The 15394-nt window shown below is 39.6% G+C and overlaps 2 protein-coding genes across 2 annotated transcripts; both read right to left on the bottom strand.

Moving 5' to 3' along the window:
* Window positions 1–2244: 2244 nt before the first annotated feature.
* On the bottom strand, window positions 2245–7320 carry LOC106318082 (two pore calcium channel protein 1). The gene is made up of 23 exons (XM_013755934.1): window positions 6897–7320; window positions 6418–6561; window positions 6204–6311; window positions 5867–5962; window positions 5621–5751; window positions 5488–5548; window positions 5242–5408; window positions 5060–5165; window positions 4906–4983; window positions 4748–4809; window positions 4564–4636; window positions 4415–4480; window positions 4191–4334; window positions 4046–4103; window positions 3838–3945; window positions 3687–3750; window positions 3437–3605; window positions 3288–3352; window positions 3117–3207; window positions 2909–2995; window positions 2747–2818; window positions 2621–2658; window positions 2245–2510 (listed from the first exon to the last, which is right to left on the bottom strand). The coding sequence occupies exons 1-23, from the start codon at window positions 7017–7019 to the stop codon at window positions 2411–2413; spliced, it is 2211 nt and encodes a 736-aa protein (XP_013611388.1). The 5' UTR covers window positions 7020–7320; the 3' UTR covers window positions 2245–2410.
* A 202-nt stretch (window positions 7321–7522) lies between these two features.
* On the bottom strand, window positions 7523–13819 carry LOC106317766 (callose synthase 12). The gene is made up of 5 exons (XM_013755540.1): window positions 11811–13819; window positions 9633–11646; window positions 8062–9524; window positions 7912–7971; window positions 7523–7810 (listed from the first exon to the last, which is right to left on the bottom strand). The coding sequence occupies exons 1-4, from the start codon at window positions 13676–13678 to the stop codon at window positions 7965–7967; spliced, it is 5352 nt and encodes a 1783-aa protein (XP_013610994.1). The 5' UTR covers window positions 13679–13819; the 3' UTR covers window positions 7523–7810; window positions 7912–7964.
* Window positions 13820–15394: the final 1575 nt, after the last annotated feature.

The following is a 15394-nucleotide window of genomic DNA, read 5'->3' as shown; positions in this document are numbered from 1 at the left end:
AAGATGATGCAGCTTGTCTTCAGTTACTAAGAATGTCACTTCCATGTTTCACAGCACTGTGTAACATTCTACAAACAAATTACAGTCTACAACCGACATCCAATATAAGCATTGAAGAAAGTGTGGTTATATTTCTAGTGATATGTGGACACAATGAAGTTCAGAGAGATGTCAGTTTGAGGTTTGGACGAAATCAGGAGACTGTGATGAGAAAATTTAGTGAAGTTTTGACAGCAACTGAACTTCTTGCATGTGATTATATTAGAACTCCAACAACACAAGAACTACAGCGAATTCCTGAAAGACTTCTAGTAGACCGAGTAAATTATCCGTATTTTAGCGGTTGTGTTGGAGCGATGGATGGAACGCATGTTTGTGTCAAAGTCACTCCTGAGTTACAAGGAATGTATTGGAATCGACATGATAATGCATCATTGAACATCATGGCAATATGTGACTTCAATATGTTATTCACTTATATTTGGAATGGAGCTCCAGGATCATGTCACGACACAGCTGTTCTAACCATGGCAAAAGAAAGTGATTCTGAGTTTCCTATGCCTCCACTTGACAAGTATTATCTTGTCGATTCCGGCTATCCCAATAAACAAGGGTTTCTAGCTCCCTATAGGTCATCACGTAATAGAGTTGTGAGGTATCATATGTCACAATTTAACTATGGTCCCCCTCCAAAAAATAAAGAAGAACTCTTCAATCGGCGTCATGCTTCAACTCGGAGAACGATTTAGACGACACGGAAGCATTAAATGCTACAAATACAATAGATGGAGAATATATGGCTCGAATAAGGGATAATATTGCAAATATGTTGTGGGAAAATTTAAATTCTTGATTGTATATTTGTCTATGTGGTGTAATAAGAAGAATTTAAATTTTATATATTTATTAATAATAATTATATCTTTTATTTTATTAAAATATATTTAAATTTAAGTTTTATCCGCACCGCTTATTCTACTTTTACCATTCCACTTTTGGTTATGTACCGCACTTGCTTTTTGTTACCATTTACATTTTATTTTGTACCGTTTTTTTTTTGTTTAACCGCTAATAATCCGCAGTTTACAAAACCGCAGTTAAACCGTACCGCACTATCCAATCCGCTTGTCCCGCATCGCTCAATCCGCTGTTCCCATTCGGAGCCTAAGTATATCTCCTTCTTATAATAATTAGCTAAAGTACCAGTGTGCTTTAATTTTATAATATATTAAATAATATCGAAAATATGTTTTTTAATAATTTATATTGTAAGAAAATATTTTCTAACAACTTATATTTAATTATTTCTGGAAACATATATTTAATTATATAGAGAACCATTACATAAATTTTTATTTATAATTTAAATATTTTTTTTTGCTTTACTTATAAATCTCCACATTATACTAAAATGAAAGATGCTAAAGTATATTTTTTGAAACATAACATGAAAATTTAAATTTTCTTAAATAAAATATTATTTCTATACTGTAACTATACAAGTTTTAAGAACATATTATTGTATGCAAACTTATAAATCTTAGAATTGAAAAGAATTCTGTTTGAGTAAAATGCTTTATAAGTATACGATAGAGAAAGAGTTATAGGGTTTTGTCTGAAGATCATGGTTATCAAAGCTTGCGCAGTCGCCTCATGGACAGACAGAGGTTCGAGCAACTTGAGGAGGCTAGATGGAAGCATCTTCAGTAGTTCTCAAACCCTGCTCAGCCATGACGGCAAGGGAAGGGTGCTCAACCGAGTTGGAGAGGGAGGCCATGGAGAATTTTAGTTGAAAAATTTCTATCCGATCTAAAAATAGTTGAGAGTTTAAATCACTAAAACACTGTTATTACTATTTACTTCATGTCTTCTTGCTAAGAAAAAGTCTGCAATTATCCTAACAAATATAATATATCGTTAAATTATGTATTATTATAAATACTTGAAAAATTAACTCATAAATCGTTTAAATATAATCTGCCTATTTTATTAATATTTAATTTATGTAGTTCTCTTATTACGTTTAGCTAAATGAACATCTATACTATTAAAAAGTGGATTAAGATCTTAAAAAAAAGGTGTGATGTCTATACGGAGAACGTAAAATAAATAAACAATGGAAATTTTAACTCTGACAGGAGTCCCTGCCAGGCTGCCACCACAACCATATATATACAGATATAATATAAAGTTTGCGTCCACATTAAACAACTGCAAGAAAGTGTTCTAGGGTTTTTGTCCGAATCTCAAACAGAAAAGGGTGTTCTAGAGTTTTATCAGAATATCATGGTTCTTAAACCTTGCTCAGAGACAGGCAGAAGATTCTCTTTGACTCTCTCTACATAGAATCAAGAACGCTTCCAAAAACAAAATATTAAAAGAGAACAAAAAAACCTTTTTAACGGGCTTTTTATGTATCAGTAGCAGTAGTAGAACACTCTGGTTTGCTGAGTTCATCACCCAACATGTGATGAAGAAGTGTGTCAACTCTTTGACTCCTAGACTTCGACCTTTTAAACCATTTCACAACAACAAACATGCAAAAAAAACGTCAGATTTTTCTAAGTCTCTGCTGTTAAATTAATAAAACAAAAACAAGATTTGGTATCTCTCTGCTTACCCTGCAGATCGACGCCTGTTTCTTCTTTCTTGAGAATCCTGCAACAACAAGGAGATCACAAGAATCAAAGGTCTACACCTTTATCCATATAACTCTAGGACAAACCGAAGAAGAAAATTAACTAACCTGTCCTTCACATTTCTCCTCTTCCTCAAGATCCAGCTCAGTAAAGAAGGCCTCCAAGACAAAGGCAACAATCTGAAACGTAGAATCATGCATAATTAGTCAAAGACTAGTTGGTTTCTCTTACAACAATCACGACCAGTTTGGTGTGTCAGTGAATCTCACCAAATTCAACAGAAGCAAAACAGTGATAATGTAGAAACTGACGAAATACGTAATGCTCCACCACGTCCCGGTCAAATCTTTATAGCTCTAAAGAAAACACCATTAAAGAGTAGCTTAAAGAATAAGCACCATAAGAACTATCAATGCTTCTTGTTGGCAAAACTATTACGAGTCTAAAAGAATTGGGACTAAGAGATTGAAAATTTACCTCCATCCAGACTTGCCAGTTACCCATCACTAGCAGATTGAAGAGTGTGACCATTCCATTGGGATAGTCATTGAAGTTGAACAGTAGATAGCTGAGTTTCTCTAGTCAAGAAACCAATCATATACACAAAAACAGATGTACCAAGTAAAGAGTGCATAAAAAAAAGGATACTCTTCCTCAGCCATCTCAGTTTTGAAGAGTTGTTTGTTCCCAGCATTCACAAGCCCACCAAAGACCTATCAACAAAACGAAACGAATAAAGTTTTATTTCTCAAAGACAGGGAAACACACATGAAAGGGGCTGTTCAGTGGTAGCCTACCTGTACACCAATAGAGCAGTAGATACACAGCACGCAGAAGATGGTACCCAAATAAGGCATCAAACTCGGAATAAGAGTGATGAATGTCGCAATAAACGCTCGGTATCTCTGGACGTGCATAAGAAGCCTTATCAGTCTCAACATTCTTGCAAGGAGAAGGTATCGGATCCTATCAGTGACAAGCAGAGAAACCAGTGTCAGGATTTTGAAAACCATTGTAACAATCATGTCATAGTTATTTATTCCTCACCATTCTCCGTTTGAGAAGAAAGTGTTCTCGTCTGGAGTTATGAAGGTAGCTGTTTCACCAATAACTGCAAATGCAAAGATTATCAATTATAGTAATCAATCACTCTCAATTGACAGTAAATAAAATAAAATGCTGCTTCAAAAGGTTTTACCTATGACCCATGTGACTATAAAATCAAACCGGTTTTGACCATCCCTCCAGTAATTCTCGAATCCATATGAATAGATCTTCAGAGCCATCTCCAACACATATATCCAACCTGTATGAAAAACATCAAAAGAAAATAAAAATAATTAATTAATGAAAAAGGATTGATAACAAGTGGAGAGCTGGAGAGAAGGTAATATTCAAGTTCTTACCAAAGACAAACTCTGCAACCTGCCAGGGCTTCTGAGCTGAGCTTTCTTCAATATCAAGCTGCATACAAAAAAAACATATTATGGCTTGTGAAAAAACTTAGAAACTACATGTCAAGGAGATGCACGTTATGGGAACAAGACATACCGTGGTTTCAACAACGACAGCAATGAAGTTGAGAACGAGGATGAAAGAAATAGCGTATCCGAATCTTGGGCTTCGAACAAAGGCTCTCAGTTGTTGTGATAAGGCAGAATGGTAGATTTGCGGGAAGTTTTCAAAGAGAGATGGCTGCAGTTAAAACAAAGAGAGGATGGTTAGTGTTAAGCATATGGTGGAGGTGCTAAGTAATAATGTATAGGTAGACTTACAACTTCCTCCTTTTGGAATCTTAGAGCAATGGCTTGGCAGAGGTCAGCAAACTCATCCTTGTTGATCTGCTCAGCAGGAAACAAAAAGGAAAATGTTATGAATGAAAATTTTAATGTGACTAGTAATATTTAAGATTATATATATGTACCTTAAAGTCACGAGTATCATCAAGCTCATCAAATATCAATCCGAATTCTTCTTTTGATATCTTTGGCAACGTCCTGAATATTAGCACAAAGGAATGCATATAATATCTCAAAAGTTGAAAAAAAAAATGAAAAGAAAGAGACTATGAAAAAGCATATAAATGACAAAAGATCATAGAAAAATACCTGTAATTAGTCAGCTGTTCAAAGAGCTTAATGCATTGCTCCTTATCAATCTGCCCAGTTTTCTGTTAAATATAGAACACATATGCTCAGCTATGAGGTAAGGAGCATCCCTATATGTATGTAGGAGAGATTAAATCATTGTGCATGGATGAACTTACGTCTTTGTCTATAAGAGCAAACGCTTTCTCCAGCATTCTTCTCTTCATTTGATCCATTCCAGATACTTGCTTTGCGAGCTATTAGAAAAAAAAAACATATAAGATACAAACCAGTAAATTCGTTTTTAATTTTTGAGATGAGAACAATACAAACCTGTTCTTTGAAACTGTCGTAAACAACGGCAAGAATCAAGTTCGTGACGAAGTAGACGCCAATCAGCACGTAGAGCACGAAGAACAACGAAGACCAGCGAGAAGACCTATACAAAAGCAGAACAAATCAGTCGCCGATGCAACTCAATACAAGTAAAATGGACTTGTTCGCCATATACTTACTTGTAAGCACGAATCCAGACATCAGGATTGTTGGATGTCGTGAACAAAATAAACATCTGGTAAAGAGTAGCACCGTAAGAAGTGAAGACCGTGAGTCCTTGCTGTGTGTCCTCAAACATAACAAAGGCAATCCAACTGGCAAAGAGAAGGAACAACATCCATAGAGCCTGCGGAGATATTCAAAGAAGTCAAGCATTGAATGACAATCAATACGAGTTCATTACTTTGATTGGGAAGACCACTGACCAAGATATTCAAATATGTGCCAAGCATTCCAGACAAAAGGACGAGGCTGTCTCGAAGTTCCCTGTAAAAATATTTAAATAAACATTATAGTAGAGAAGAGTTGATAGTAGAGAAGCGTAAATCTATTTAGTACCTTATGCTGAGGATGAATATGATGACTCTCACATAAGGGGCGATTCTAAAAGGGAGAAAATCGAAAGCCACTGGAGACAAGTACAGAATGTCAACCAGCACATCAACTATCAAAACTACAACGCAAGCAACCTGGAATCAAGAAGAAGAAGAAGACAGTTATTGTCTTAAAAAGAGGAAATCAATAGCTTGGATTGGACCAAATTTTGAACAAATAGAAGAAGCAAGAGACAGTGAGGAGGCTTACCTTCACTAGGTTAAGGCGACTTGTCCAAAAGATCCTGGACCCTTCATAGGAGATTGGGAAGAAAGTATGTACAAGTAGTATAACCAGTGTAACTACCTATATGGGAGAAGTGCAAAATATAAGAATTTCAACCAATCACAACAATGGAAGATAAGACGAGAGTATGATAATAATAATAACAGCTACTTAAACGAGTATCTATCAACTAGTCTTCACAAAAGTATATAATACATCTCAATTCTTGAACTTTCAAGTTGATTCATATGTATCTCGTGTGCTCATTTTCACTAAAAATGTATGCATCTACAGCGAAAATGAAAGGGAAACAAGTACTTGCCTCAAAGATAATGGATTCTGCATTGGTCAAGTAAGGTAACTCCCCTAGGTAATAGTAATCTCTGTCTTTGCAAGACGGCGTAGGCTTATTTTCACACCACAAGGGTTGCTATAAAAGACAGGCAAGAAAGACTGTTACACTTTTTAATTTTCTTAATTGTGTTTTTTTTTTTTTTTTTTTTTTTTTTGATAATCAGGGCGAGTGATAAGTGCACCTCAAAGAAGTTAATCAAAATGAGAGCGAAGTAGTTGAGTGACCAGATGAGATCTAATCGTGTGTAGAAGAAGTAGTACTTTGCAGACTCTCCGAAGCTGGACTGGTCAAGTATTTGCTCTGGTAGACCAATACCATCTTCAGCCTACATACATACACACGTACCAGATTCAATCAACAGAACCAAAAGGTTCCTAAAATGACAAAGAAATAAAAATTCCAGTTCACAATTTCGACCGAACAATTGTAGTCTGGTAATGATTATATGGAGAAAATTTGAGGTGGAAACAAAAAAAATCATTTTCTGATGAATAGAGAAGGTAATTAAATTATTCATAATAAACGATTTGACTTTTCAGACATAAACCAACACACACACAGAATCTCTCCCTCATGGAGTTATGCATCATGTCAGAATTCTGATAAAGATTAGAAGAAGAAGACGAATATAATTAGGGAGTTAAGAGATAGATGGAGAACCAGATCAACGAGAGCAGCAGCTTTCTGAAACGTGGTACCATGTGTGATGGCTTCTGATCTACGAACGATCCGATCCGTGCCACCACCACCACGACTCTCTCTACCAATCAAAGGATCTTCCATTTTTTTTTTGTTCCTTTCGTTTCTCTCTCCGACAGGCGAAACCAAACACAAACTGGATTGAAATGGAAGCAAAGACCACGGACTTAGTAATAATATGTCTTTTCTCTTGAGTTATATTATTGACTACGAATTTAATTTAGTGCTAAAGAGATCAGAAGACGATGAAGATGATTGTGATGGCCCAGAAGTAGCTGGATTATTTAAATGAATTAAAATTTTCGAATTTTTCCCGTTAGATCAGTCACAAATGATATAGATCTTGCCGACAAACACGATGTCTCCTTCACACGTAGCTTTTAAATGCTCTAAAGCTTTCTCAATTTGTATTTTTGTGTTTTTTTTTTCCAGCGAAGTAGAATGGTCAAAACCGAGAGAGTGGTGTTGTGGTCCAAATAAAACTGATTAAAGAATAAAAGACAATACTGAAAACAAACAGAAGAAACAGATACATAGAAAAGTGGACAATGGATAAGCATCTGAAAACTGGTTTAAGACCAACGAAGAAGATGTGAAATATGAATGCAAATGACATTAGAAAATCAAAAGATTAAACATATACTAAAAAATGCTCTAAAGCTCTACAATGAGAGAAAGAGATCAAATCTTGCACAAAAGCCTACTTCACAAAATGCTGTAACGTTTCAGACAATAACCACATAAGGAATCAGAATCAGAGTCGTCCCCACTTCCACACACTCTAACAAAGTACTGACAAACGTATATATATATGCGTCTCCCCCACTAAAAGATTATCTAACTTCCAGATTCCTCAACCAAAGCTCTCCAAAAACCTGCTTTAAGAAGAAGACAAAACAAAACATGGATGTATATGACTTCTTCTTCACACAAGAAGCAATAACTTATAAAACTTCCATGTCTTGAGAAAACTAACCTCCAACTGATCACATCGCCGCAAAACCAACGACTTTTAAGTTACCATATACCTTAAGACCTACACAAGTTATAAAAGCTTTGCATTGGTGTTGTTATAATTTAAGATTCCAAACAAACATAAACAGAACACGAGTTATAAAAGCTTTACCTTCTTTTTTCAACTTCGACATCGCCTTTAGATTTCTTCCCAGTGACAATCTGCATGATACGAAGCCCTCTGCTAAAAGCTTCATTGAATAAGATCCTCGTTTGCATCGACTGAAACCCAGGCATCCACGACATGAACGCTACGGGGACCATGATGACTATCCCGAACAGTATGTCATATAACCGAGCAAGGGAGATAACCGCGTTCCAGATAAGCCCGATCTTCTGCAGCGCAGGCCTCAAAGCCTGTGCGATCAGCAAGATTCCCCAGCCGGTTGGGACGAACGCAAGAAGACTCGTGAAGATATCCACGAAGCTGAAATGCGTGAACTCCAGGAGAGCAACAATCACCAGTGTACCAAACACGATCAGGAGGAACTGAACGAGCCTGTACCGTATGTGGTTTCTCGCTGAGTACTTGTCACGGGCGTATTGGATTACCAGGAAGAACACAAACACTGCGAAGATGTATATCCATGAGAGTAAGTAGACGAGAACGCTGGTTGATCCGTTTGCGATTTTGAGCTGGTATACAATCCCGTACTGGAAGAAGAAAAACCGAAGGTCCAAGATTATCTCCATGATTCTTCCTGGTATACCGGTGGTTCTCAGGTGGTCCTGTTCCTCATACCACCATATCTCCCAGCTCTGTTCGGACTTCGTTGAGATTCTGCCTTGATACCAGATCCAGTTCATGAAGCCTTCGAAGTCGTAGACCGTCTTAAGCCAGTCGAAACCTGACGGGTTGAACACAAAAGGGGCTAGTATCCATGAAATCACGAGGAACCAGCTGGTGAGAGTCATGGCTATATAGATCAATGAGTCTTTGGCGATGGGACTGTGCGTAGCGTAGACTATGAGGATCAGCCCAAGCTCGATGGCCTTCACAAAGTGACTGCGTGCGTATAGACGGTAGTTTTCAGTGAAACTCTTGTGCTCGACAACAAATCCACGTCCAGTGGCTCTGTACTTTGCTCCACCGTGGAGAATGGTTCGGCCAAAATAGTGAGCTCTGGTCCCCATTGAGAATGTGTAGAAGACAGAAGAAAGCTGAATCTGCATCCGAATGAAGTTCCATATCGCGAGAAGGAAACCCTCCTCGAGAGACCATTCCACAATCATTGGCAGAGCTGTGAAGAGACCAAGCTGAATGATGAACTGCTGGTTCAATATCACAGCAAGCGCTGCGTTGGTGTCTGTGCTGTCTGCTAGAGCGGACTTCTCAACACCGCTCAGAGCAAGATAAACCCGGCCCCAGAGGAAAGCGTAGACAGTGAGAATGACCATCATCGTGTTGAAGAAAAACCCCACCGTTGTGTAGAAAAATGATAACATTCTGAAGAAATCGAGCCTATGACCCAACCTGTACACATCTCGGCTAAGAACCTGCTCTCCATTCCCACTGGCTACCTTAGCCTCAAACATTGATATTTGATTCAATCCAACATCTCGACCCTTCCCAACCTGAATACATATGCACACACAAAAAGGTTATAACAAAAAAGGGGAATTATAGTATTGTTGTCGATGTATAAATTAGTTAGAATATCCAAATGATGAACATTTCCCTACCTGAATATACTCGTGGTGGGTGACGTTACCGCCCCGCAATGTGCAATTAAACCCGGCGAAGATGTCCTCACTGATATTTATAACTCTAGAAGCTTTGCTGATGCCACCTCGACTCAAGAACCAGAATCTGTCAAATACATCAGGGTGACCATAATGCATTCTGACCTTCAGCGGGTTGGCTAGAACACGCTGACCAAGAGTGACGAAACTTGTCTCCTGAGCAGACATGAACCAAGCCAGAGACGAGACAGAACCCGTGAAGATGTGCTCTCTGACACCAAGAATAGTTGGTTTTCTGATCCCATGATAATGCCTAAACTCCTGGAGCAAATTTCTCATCTTGAGAGCCTCCTCAAAATAATTATCCTGGTTCATATCTATGGTCTGAACAGCATCACCACGGGTAAAGATCATTGCATGATTCTGGTTCTCTGGCTTTCCCTCACCCAGCTTCACCGGACCAGGTAGCTTCACACGGAATATCTCCACTTCCCTCTCCAACGTGTGATCGTATTTCACCAGAACGGAGTAATACTCAGTCTCTCCCCTGCCCGCATGTACCTCATCCACATATGCAATACGAAGGGCTTCGTTTTGCTTCATAAGATACAGAATTTCCTCTGCCTGAGGCTCTTTCTTCGCTTTTTGAGACCCATAGATTTGGCACGCCACGACATATGTGAATTTCATCAATGCAGTCCCATGCTCATGGCCTTTATACAGCATGCTCACAGAGCTAGTTGCTCTGCTTAGAGAAGATCGGTCATTTACATCGTCAACACCATCCAATCGATTTCCCTGCGAACTCCTCATTGAACCAAGCTCCTGAGCATCCTCCCGAATGTCCATTTCAGACGCAGAGTCGAGAAAAGCAAGCATCTTAAGAGCCCTGTAATAGTACATCATTCCTCGAACTGTACGTGCCAAAGTCTGACCTCTGTAGGAAGCCCAAAGCCTGAGCTCTCTCAGCTTGGTTGTCCACAACTCAACATCTGTCTTTATACCTTCCCTACGCATCCGTTCCTTAAAATTTTTCCATTCGTCGGCATAAATCGTCTGCAGGTAATACAAGGTTGAAATCCCATCCTCAGTCTCATTTCGGAGCTGTTCTTTACTGTATACAACTTCCTCGCTGTAGTATGGAGTCATAACACTGAACGCCAACATTTTCTCCACCTGAGGTGCATGAGGCAAGTTCATGAAGAGCGAATTGCTGAAGAAGGCAATCCGCCGTCTCGCCTCTAGATTCACAGGGACGCTGTGCATAGAGTCCCTAGAAGTGAGCATTGTGTGTAACCGCCTAACCTGCCGGAAGAAGTCTTCATTGCTTGCATCGGGAAGCCTAACAGCATTCTGAAACAGTAACTTTGAGGCTGGATCATGAGGAGTTAACCCCTCAGTAGATAGCTGTTCAGTCGTCTTCTTTTCTATGAAGAACTGTCGTGTTGCAATCTCATAAATAGACTGCAGGCCATTCACCACTCGCCCAACATCCACTTTCTCATCATTCAACAGCCCAACCAACTTCTGTAGTGTCTCATAAATCTTTGGCAAAAGATCCACTTTGAAGGTCTTGGTGAACTGCTCACCCTGAATAGACACCTCAATCATCTGAAAGAAAATTGTAACAATTTTATGTTCTTCAGTGTCAATTTTGATGATTGAGAGCAACAGATGTTTGATGCTTTCATATGCCTCAACCACAGCACACCGCCTGTACTCATTCTTGCATATCTTGTGCCACAGCCATTTATCAGGTGCGTCAACCAGCTCTTTCGCCTGGCTCAGTGCAAGCAAAAGCTCGTTGCACAACAGGAAACACGGCCAGCGGATAACTGTCACGTTCCAGGAATTCTTTGGCAGCTCCAGCAGCTCTACTTCTCGATCAGAGACTATATCCTCCTCTCTGAAAGCTAAGATTATCTCATTCCAGATCAGCGCAAACTTGTTAGCCTCAACCTGATTGGACTCGAGTTTCTTAAACGGCCGCCCCAATCCATACCTCAGCTTCAATCTGCATAAAGTACACAAACGCAATGTTATTACAATGTGAAAAGTCGAGTTCATTGCGGAGAAATCTTCTTTAACAAAACTAAAATCCTATAGCTTGTACTGTAAAGACAAACTCTGTATAATAAATTATATAGAAATATCAGTAACATGCTTCAATAGACTTACCTATGAATGGCGTCCTTAAGCTTGTTACCAAATCCTCTAGCATTCAGGAGTTGTTCCTCAGGCATTAGGTTGAACTGAATAGCGCTAGCAAAGAACTGAAACCTCAGCCTAAGCTGTCCCATGTCCCTGATCTCCCCCAGATGATCAAACAGCCCAACAACAGCACCAACAATCGAAGAATAGATCGCGTACCAAATTTGGATATCCATCAGGTATATCAACACCACTGGCAGCCACAATAACAAGACAGAAAACCTATTGCTCTTGCCAAAGAACTGATGCCACTCATAATCCACCTCCTTCAAATTCCATAGCAGCTTCGAGGGTTTAATCATTGGCTTAACCTGCAGGAAGTAGCTGAACGTGAACTTCGTTGCTAGGACAAAGATCCAGAAAGTCGAGTACTTGATGTTGTCCACCAACCCCTCTCTCAAACCTCGACCCACAAAGCTTTTACCCTGGAACCACCAAGTCAAAGCAAAGAATATCTTCCAATTGGTCTCTTCCAGAAAGTTCCTTATCCACGGGACTATAAACAGAGCCAAAGCCAGGATCTCAGGGACCAAGAAAGCCACCACAGCGTAAAGGAACTGATAGATCTTGTCATTCGCGGCTCTGGACCACTGCCTGTCTTGCTTCCTCTGCTTCCAGATGTTCGTGTAGAGAACAATAAAAGCAATTATCCAAACCGTAGCAGCTACAACCTTCATCAACATTCTGAAAAACAGCCGCTTGGTCTCTCTAGAAATAAGCGGCCGTTGCGAGGCAGCGTCCAGCACAGCCTGCAGTAATCTCATCCCACTCCACGTCAAGAACACAGTCAAAAGCCTCACCCGAACATCCCTCGACTTCAACGCATTCCAGAGCTGACTCCTCACCGACCCTCCACCCGGCTTCTCCTCCCAAGCGACTATAATAGCAGCTTGGAGAAACAAAGCAAGCATCACCCAAAGCCTATCAAAGCTCCTGTAGAGGTAAAAGAACGTCCTCCTCTCCACAAAACCTGTCTTCCCAACGCCTCTCCCTCGACTACTCTTGAAGAAACTGCTCCCCAAATCAATCGGCCATTTCAATTTACTGAAACACCTATCCGTCCAAAAGTACTCGTTAATATCATCATAGTTCCTCCACTTACAATGCGGCTCCGTCCCGTTCTTGCTCTCGTTAATCTCAGCTTTGATCGTCTCGTAAATAGGTTTAACGACGCCGTTTAGGAAACTATTCTCCCCCGTGATTCTAGGAGAGTACGGCTGCCCCGTGCTCTCGTCGAGGCAATCCTCGAGGATCTTGTTAAGCTCCGAGGCCATATTGTGGAAGATGTAACAGATACACTCAGGCATAAACCTAAGATTCGCCGCCTCTCCCCACACGAGGAGGTAGAGGCCGACGTAGAGAAGCTCCCGCCTCGAATCGGGGTTCCGATCCGAGATCCAGATGTTCGACTTCCTCCCGAGGTACGAGCACCAGCTCGAGTAGTTACCGAGGAGCTTGCGGCGGAAACGGCGGACGACGGCGGGATCGAGGGAATCGATGTTATCCGGCGGCGGCGTGAGGCGCATCTGGGCGTTGGCGAGGTGGAGGACGAGGTGCTCGCGCTGGTTGCGGACGTTGTCCTTCTGGAAGCCGAAGAAGAGGGCGAGCCAGTCGAGGAGGTCGTAGTGGGGGCGCCATTGGACGTAGGTGGGGCGGCGGAGGTCTCCGACGGTTTTGAGGGCGGCGGCGGCGGCGCGGACCTCGGGGTAGCGGAGGGAGGGGTGGTCGGCGAGGAGGTTGTTGACGGGGATGATGTTGTAGGGCTCGTCGTCGATTGCGCCCGCCGCCGGGGGCCGTCCGGGTTGAGAGGGGACGGTGCGGTGGCGGAGGCTCATAGTAGCATGTGTGGTGGATCTTTGGGGGATTGTGATGAGGAAGACTGATTCAAACGATTGGGAGAGAGATATTGAAGCGTTGCGATTTGTTTTTCTCTTTTATTTAGCTGTGAGAGACTGCGACAATGACAGACGGAGACGATTTGGGCTCTCCTTTCCGCGTTTTTGTTTCTCTTTTTTTTTTTTAATTTAATTTAAATTATTTGAAGATCCATTACCATAAAGAAAAAACTAATGACAATGGTCAAATAAAGTTCTTATATGATTTGGTGCATTAAGATTTTATTAAGACAATTTTTTTTTCGGTGAAAACCAAATTGGGAAATAGATTCTTCTTTTTTTCCTTATTTTGAATGATTTTACTTGGTAAATACTAGATTTTTTGAAGATACATTTCTAAATGCTTAGGAAGTTTCTTTGTTTCTTCAACCTCTCTCGTTTCCTTATCATGCAAGTAAAAGAGGAAAAGAAAGTCGGCATAAAAAAACATTGAAGTATTGAAATCGGGAACCATTTTGTTACTTTCTAAAATCAATTTCATTTTTTCGTCAAAAAAAAAATCAATTTCATTTTCTTGTTGGTCATAAATTTTGTACGGTCCAACCGCTTAGGCTATCCACGTCCGTTTACTCGGTTCATAGGCTTCATTCAATGAGTTATTTCTTTTCAAATCCAAATAATTGTTTAATAACAATGCAATCACTATATTATTTTTGTCCGTGTTTTAGTCTTATTCAAATGATATCACAAATAATTTTATGGTAGGTCGTCTATATTTTCACTACTCCATCTTAAACACTTTTAATGTTGAAATTTTAAATATATACGTGACCGAAAAAATAAATGCACTTTGATAACATAAATAATCAAATCAAAATTTTAAAATATTTCTATCGGGATATTACGTATTTTTATTTATAAAGTTTAAGGGTTAGGTAAAAAATGTTAAGAATGGTTATATATTAATTTTTCATAACAAGTACATCCCTTGTTTTGTAACACTATTTAAATTTGGTTTGAGGGTTTGTGCATATACGTTTCTTGTTCTTATAATTATATCTATATTAATAATGTCAAGACGCTAGTACATAATTAATTAATAAGTACCGTTTTGTCCATATTTTTTATTTTTAATCCAAGATTTCGAAAATGTTGAGTTTGTATTAACGACGAAAAAAATTTCAAAATATCGAGAATGGTAAGTATCAACTCTCTTTTTTTTTGTCATATAAAATTTTGCAGTCACCGAATGATTCATGACACTGACAGTGATCCATACAAACGCCAAACTTTTAAAAACATTCGCAAATGCTAATTTTATATACTCTATACTTTTTAAAAAATTCACAACTCTATACTTATTTAATTTGAGATGTTTTGACTTTTGACTAAGGATGATATCATTGGAAGAAAAGACAATCCACGATTTGTTCAAGATTAGCAATATCATTATTGTTATTAATACAAGTGGGTTGAAAACTTGAAAGAAACAAAAATAAAAAACATCATGGCCCAATGGTAAGGACGGGCTCCTTCCTGCACCCAGATTGCGAGTTCGAACCCTGCTGGAAGGAACTACCTCATGATGTCTCTGGACACCCCACACGGATATGAGTCCATGCTTTAGGGTCCATTTGCATACCCAGAGAGAGGATCTATCCGTGGGCTGCACCTCCCCTTGGGGATTAGTCTGGGCCCTTCCATAGGCCCGGGTTA

Source organism: Brassica oleracea, chromosome C9, assembly GCF_000695525.1.
Source record: "Brassica oleracea var. oleracea cultivar TO1000 chromosome C9, BOL, whole genome shotgun sequence".
NCBI lineage: Eukaryota > Viridiplantae > Streptophyta > Magnoliopsida > Brassicales > Brassicaceae > Brassica > Brassica oleracea.
The sequence above is the reverse complement of the archived record's forward strand: the minus strand, read 5'-3'. Positions and strand labels throughout refer to the sequence as shown.

Excerpts from the sequence above, each read along its gene's own strand:
- LOC106318082 (XM_013755934.1), bottom strand. The coding sequence starts at position 7,019 with ATGGAAGATCCTTTGATTGGTAGAGAGAGTCGTGGTGGTGGTGGCACG. Across the intron at positions 4,637-4,747 it reads GAACAGCTGACTAATTACAG|GACGTTGCCAAAGATATCAA; the intron begins GTATTTTTCTAT and ends GCTAATATTCAG. Across the intron at positions 4,481-4,563 it reads ATGATACTCGTGACTTTAAG|ATCAACAAGGATGAGTTTGC; the intron begins GTACATATATAT and ends CCTGCTGAGCAG.
- LOC106317766 (XM_013755540.1), bottom strand. The coding sequence starts at position 13,678 with ATGAGCCTCCGCCACCGCACCGTCCCCTCTCAACCCGGACGGCCCCCG. Across the intron at positions 11,647-11,810 it reads CTTAAGGACGCCATTCATAG|ATTGAAGCTGAGGTATGGAT; the intron begins GTAAGTCTATTG and ends TACTTTATGCAG. Across the intron at positions 9,525-9,632 it reads CCCACCACGAGTATATTCAG|GTTGGGAAGGGTCGAGATGT; the intron begins GTAGGGAAATGT and ends ATATGTATTCAG.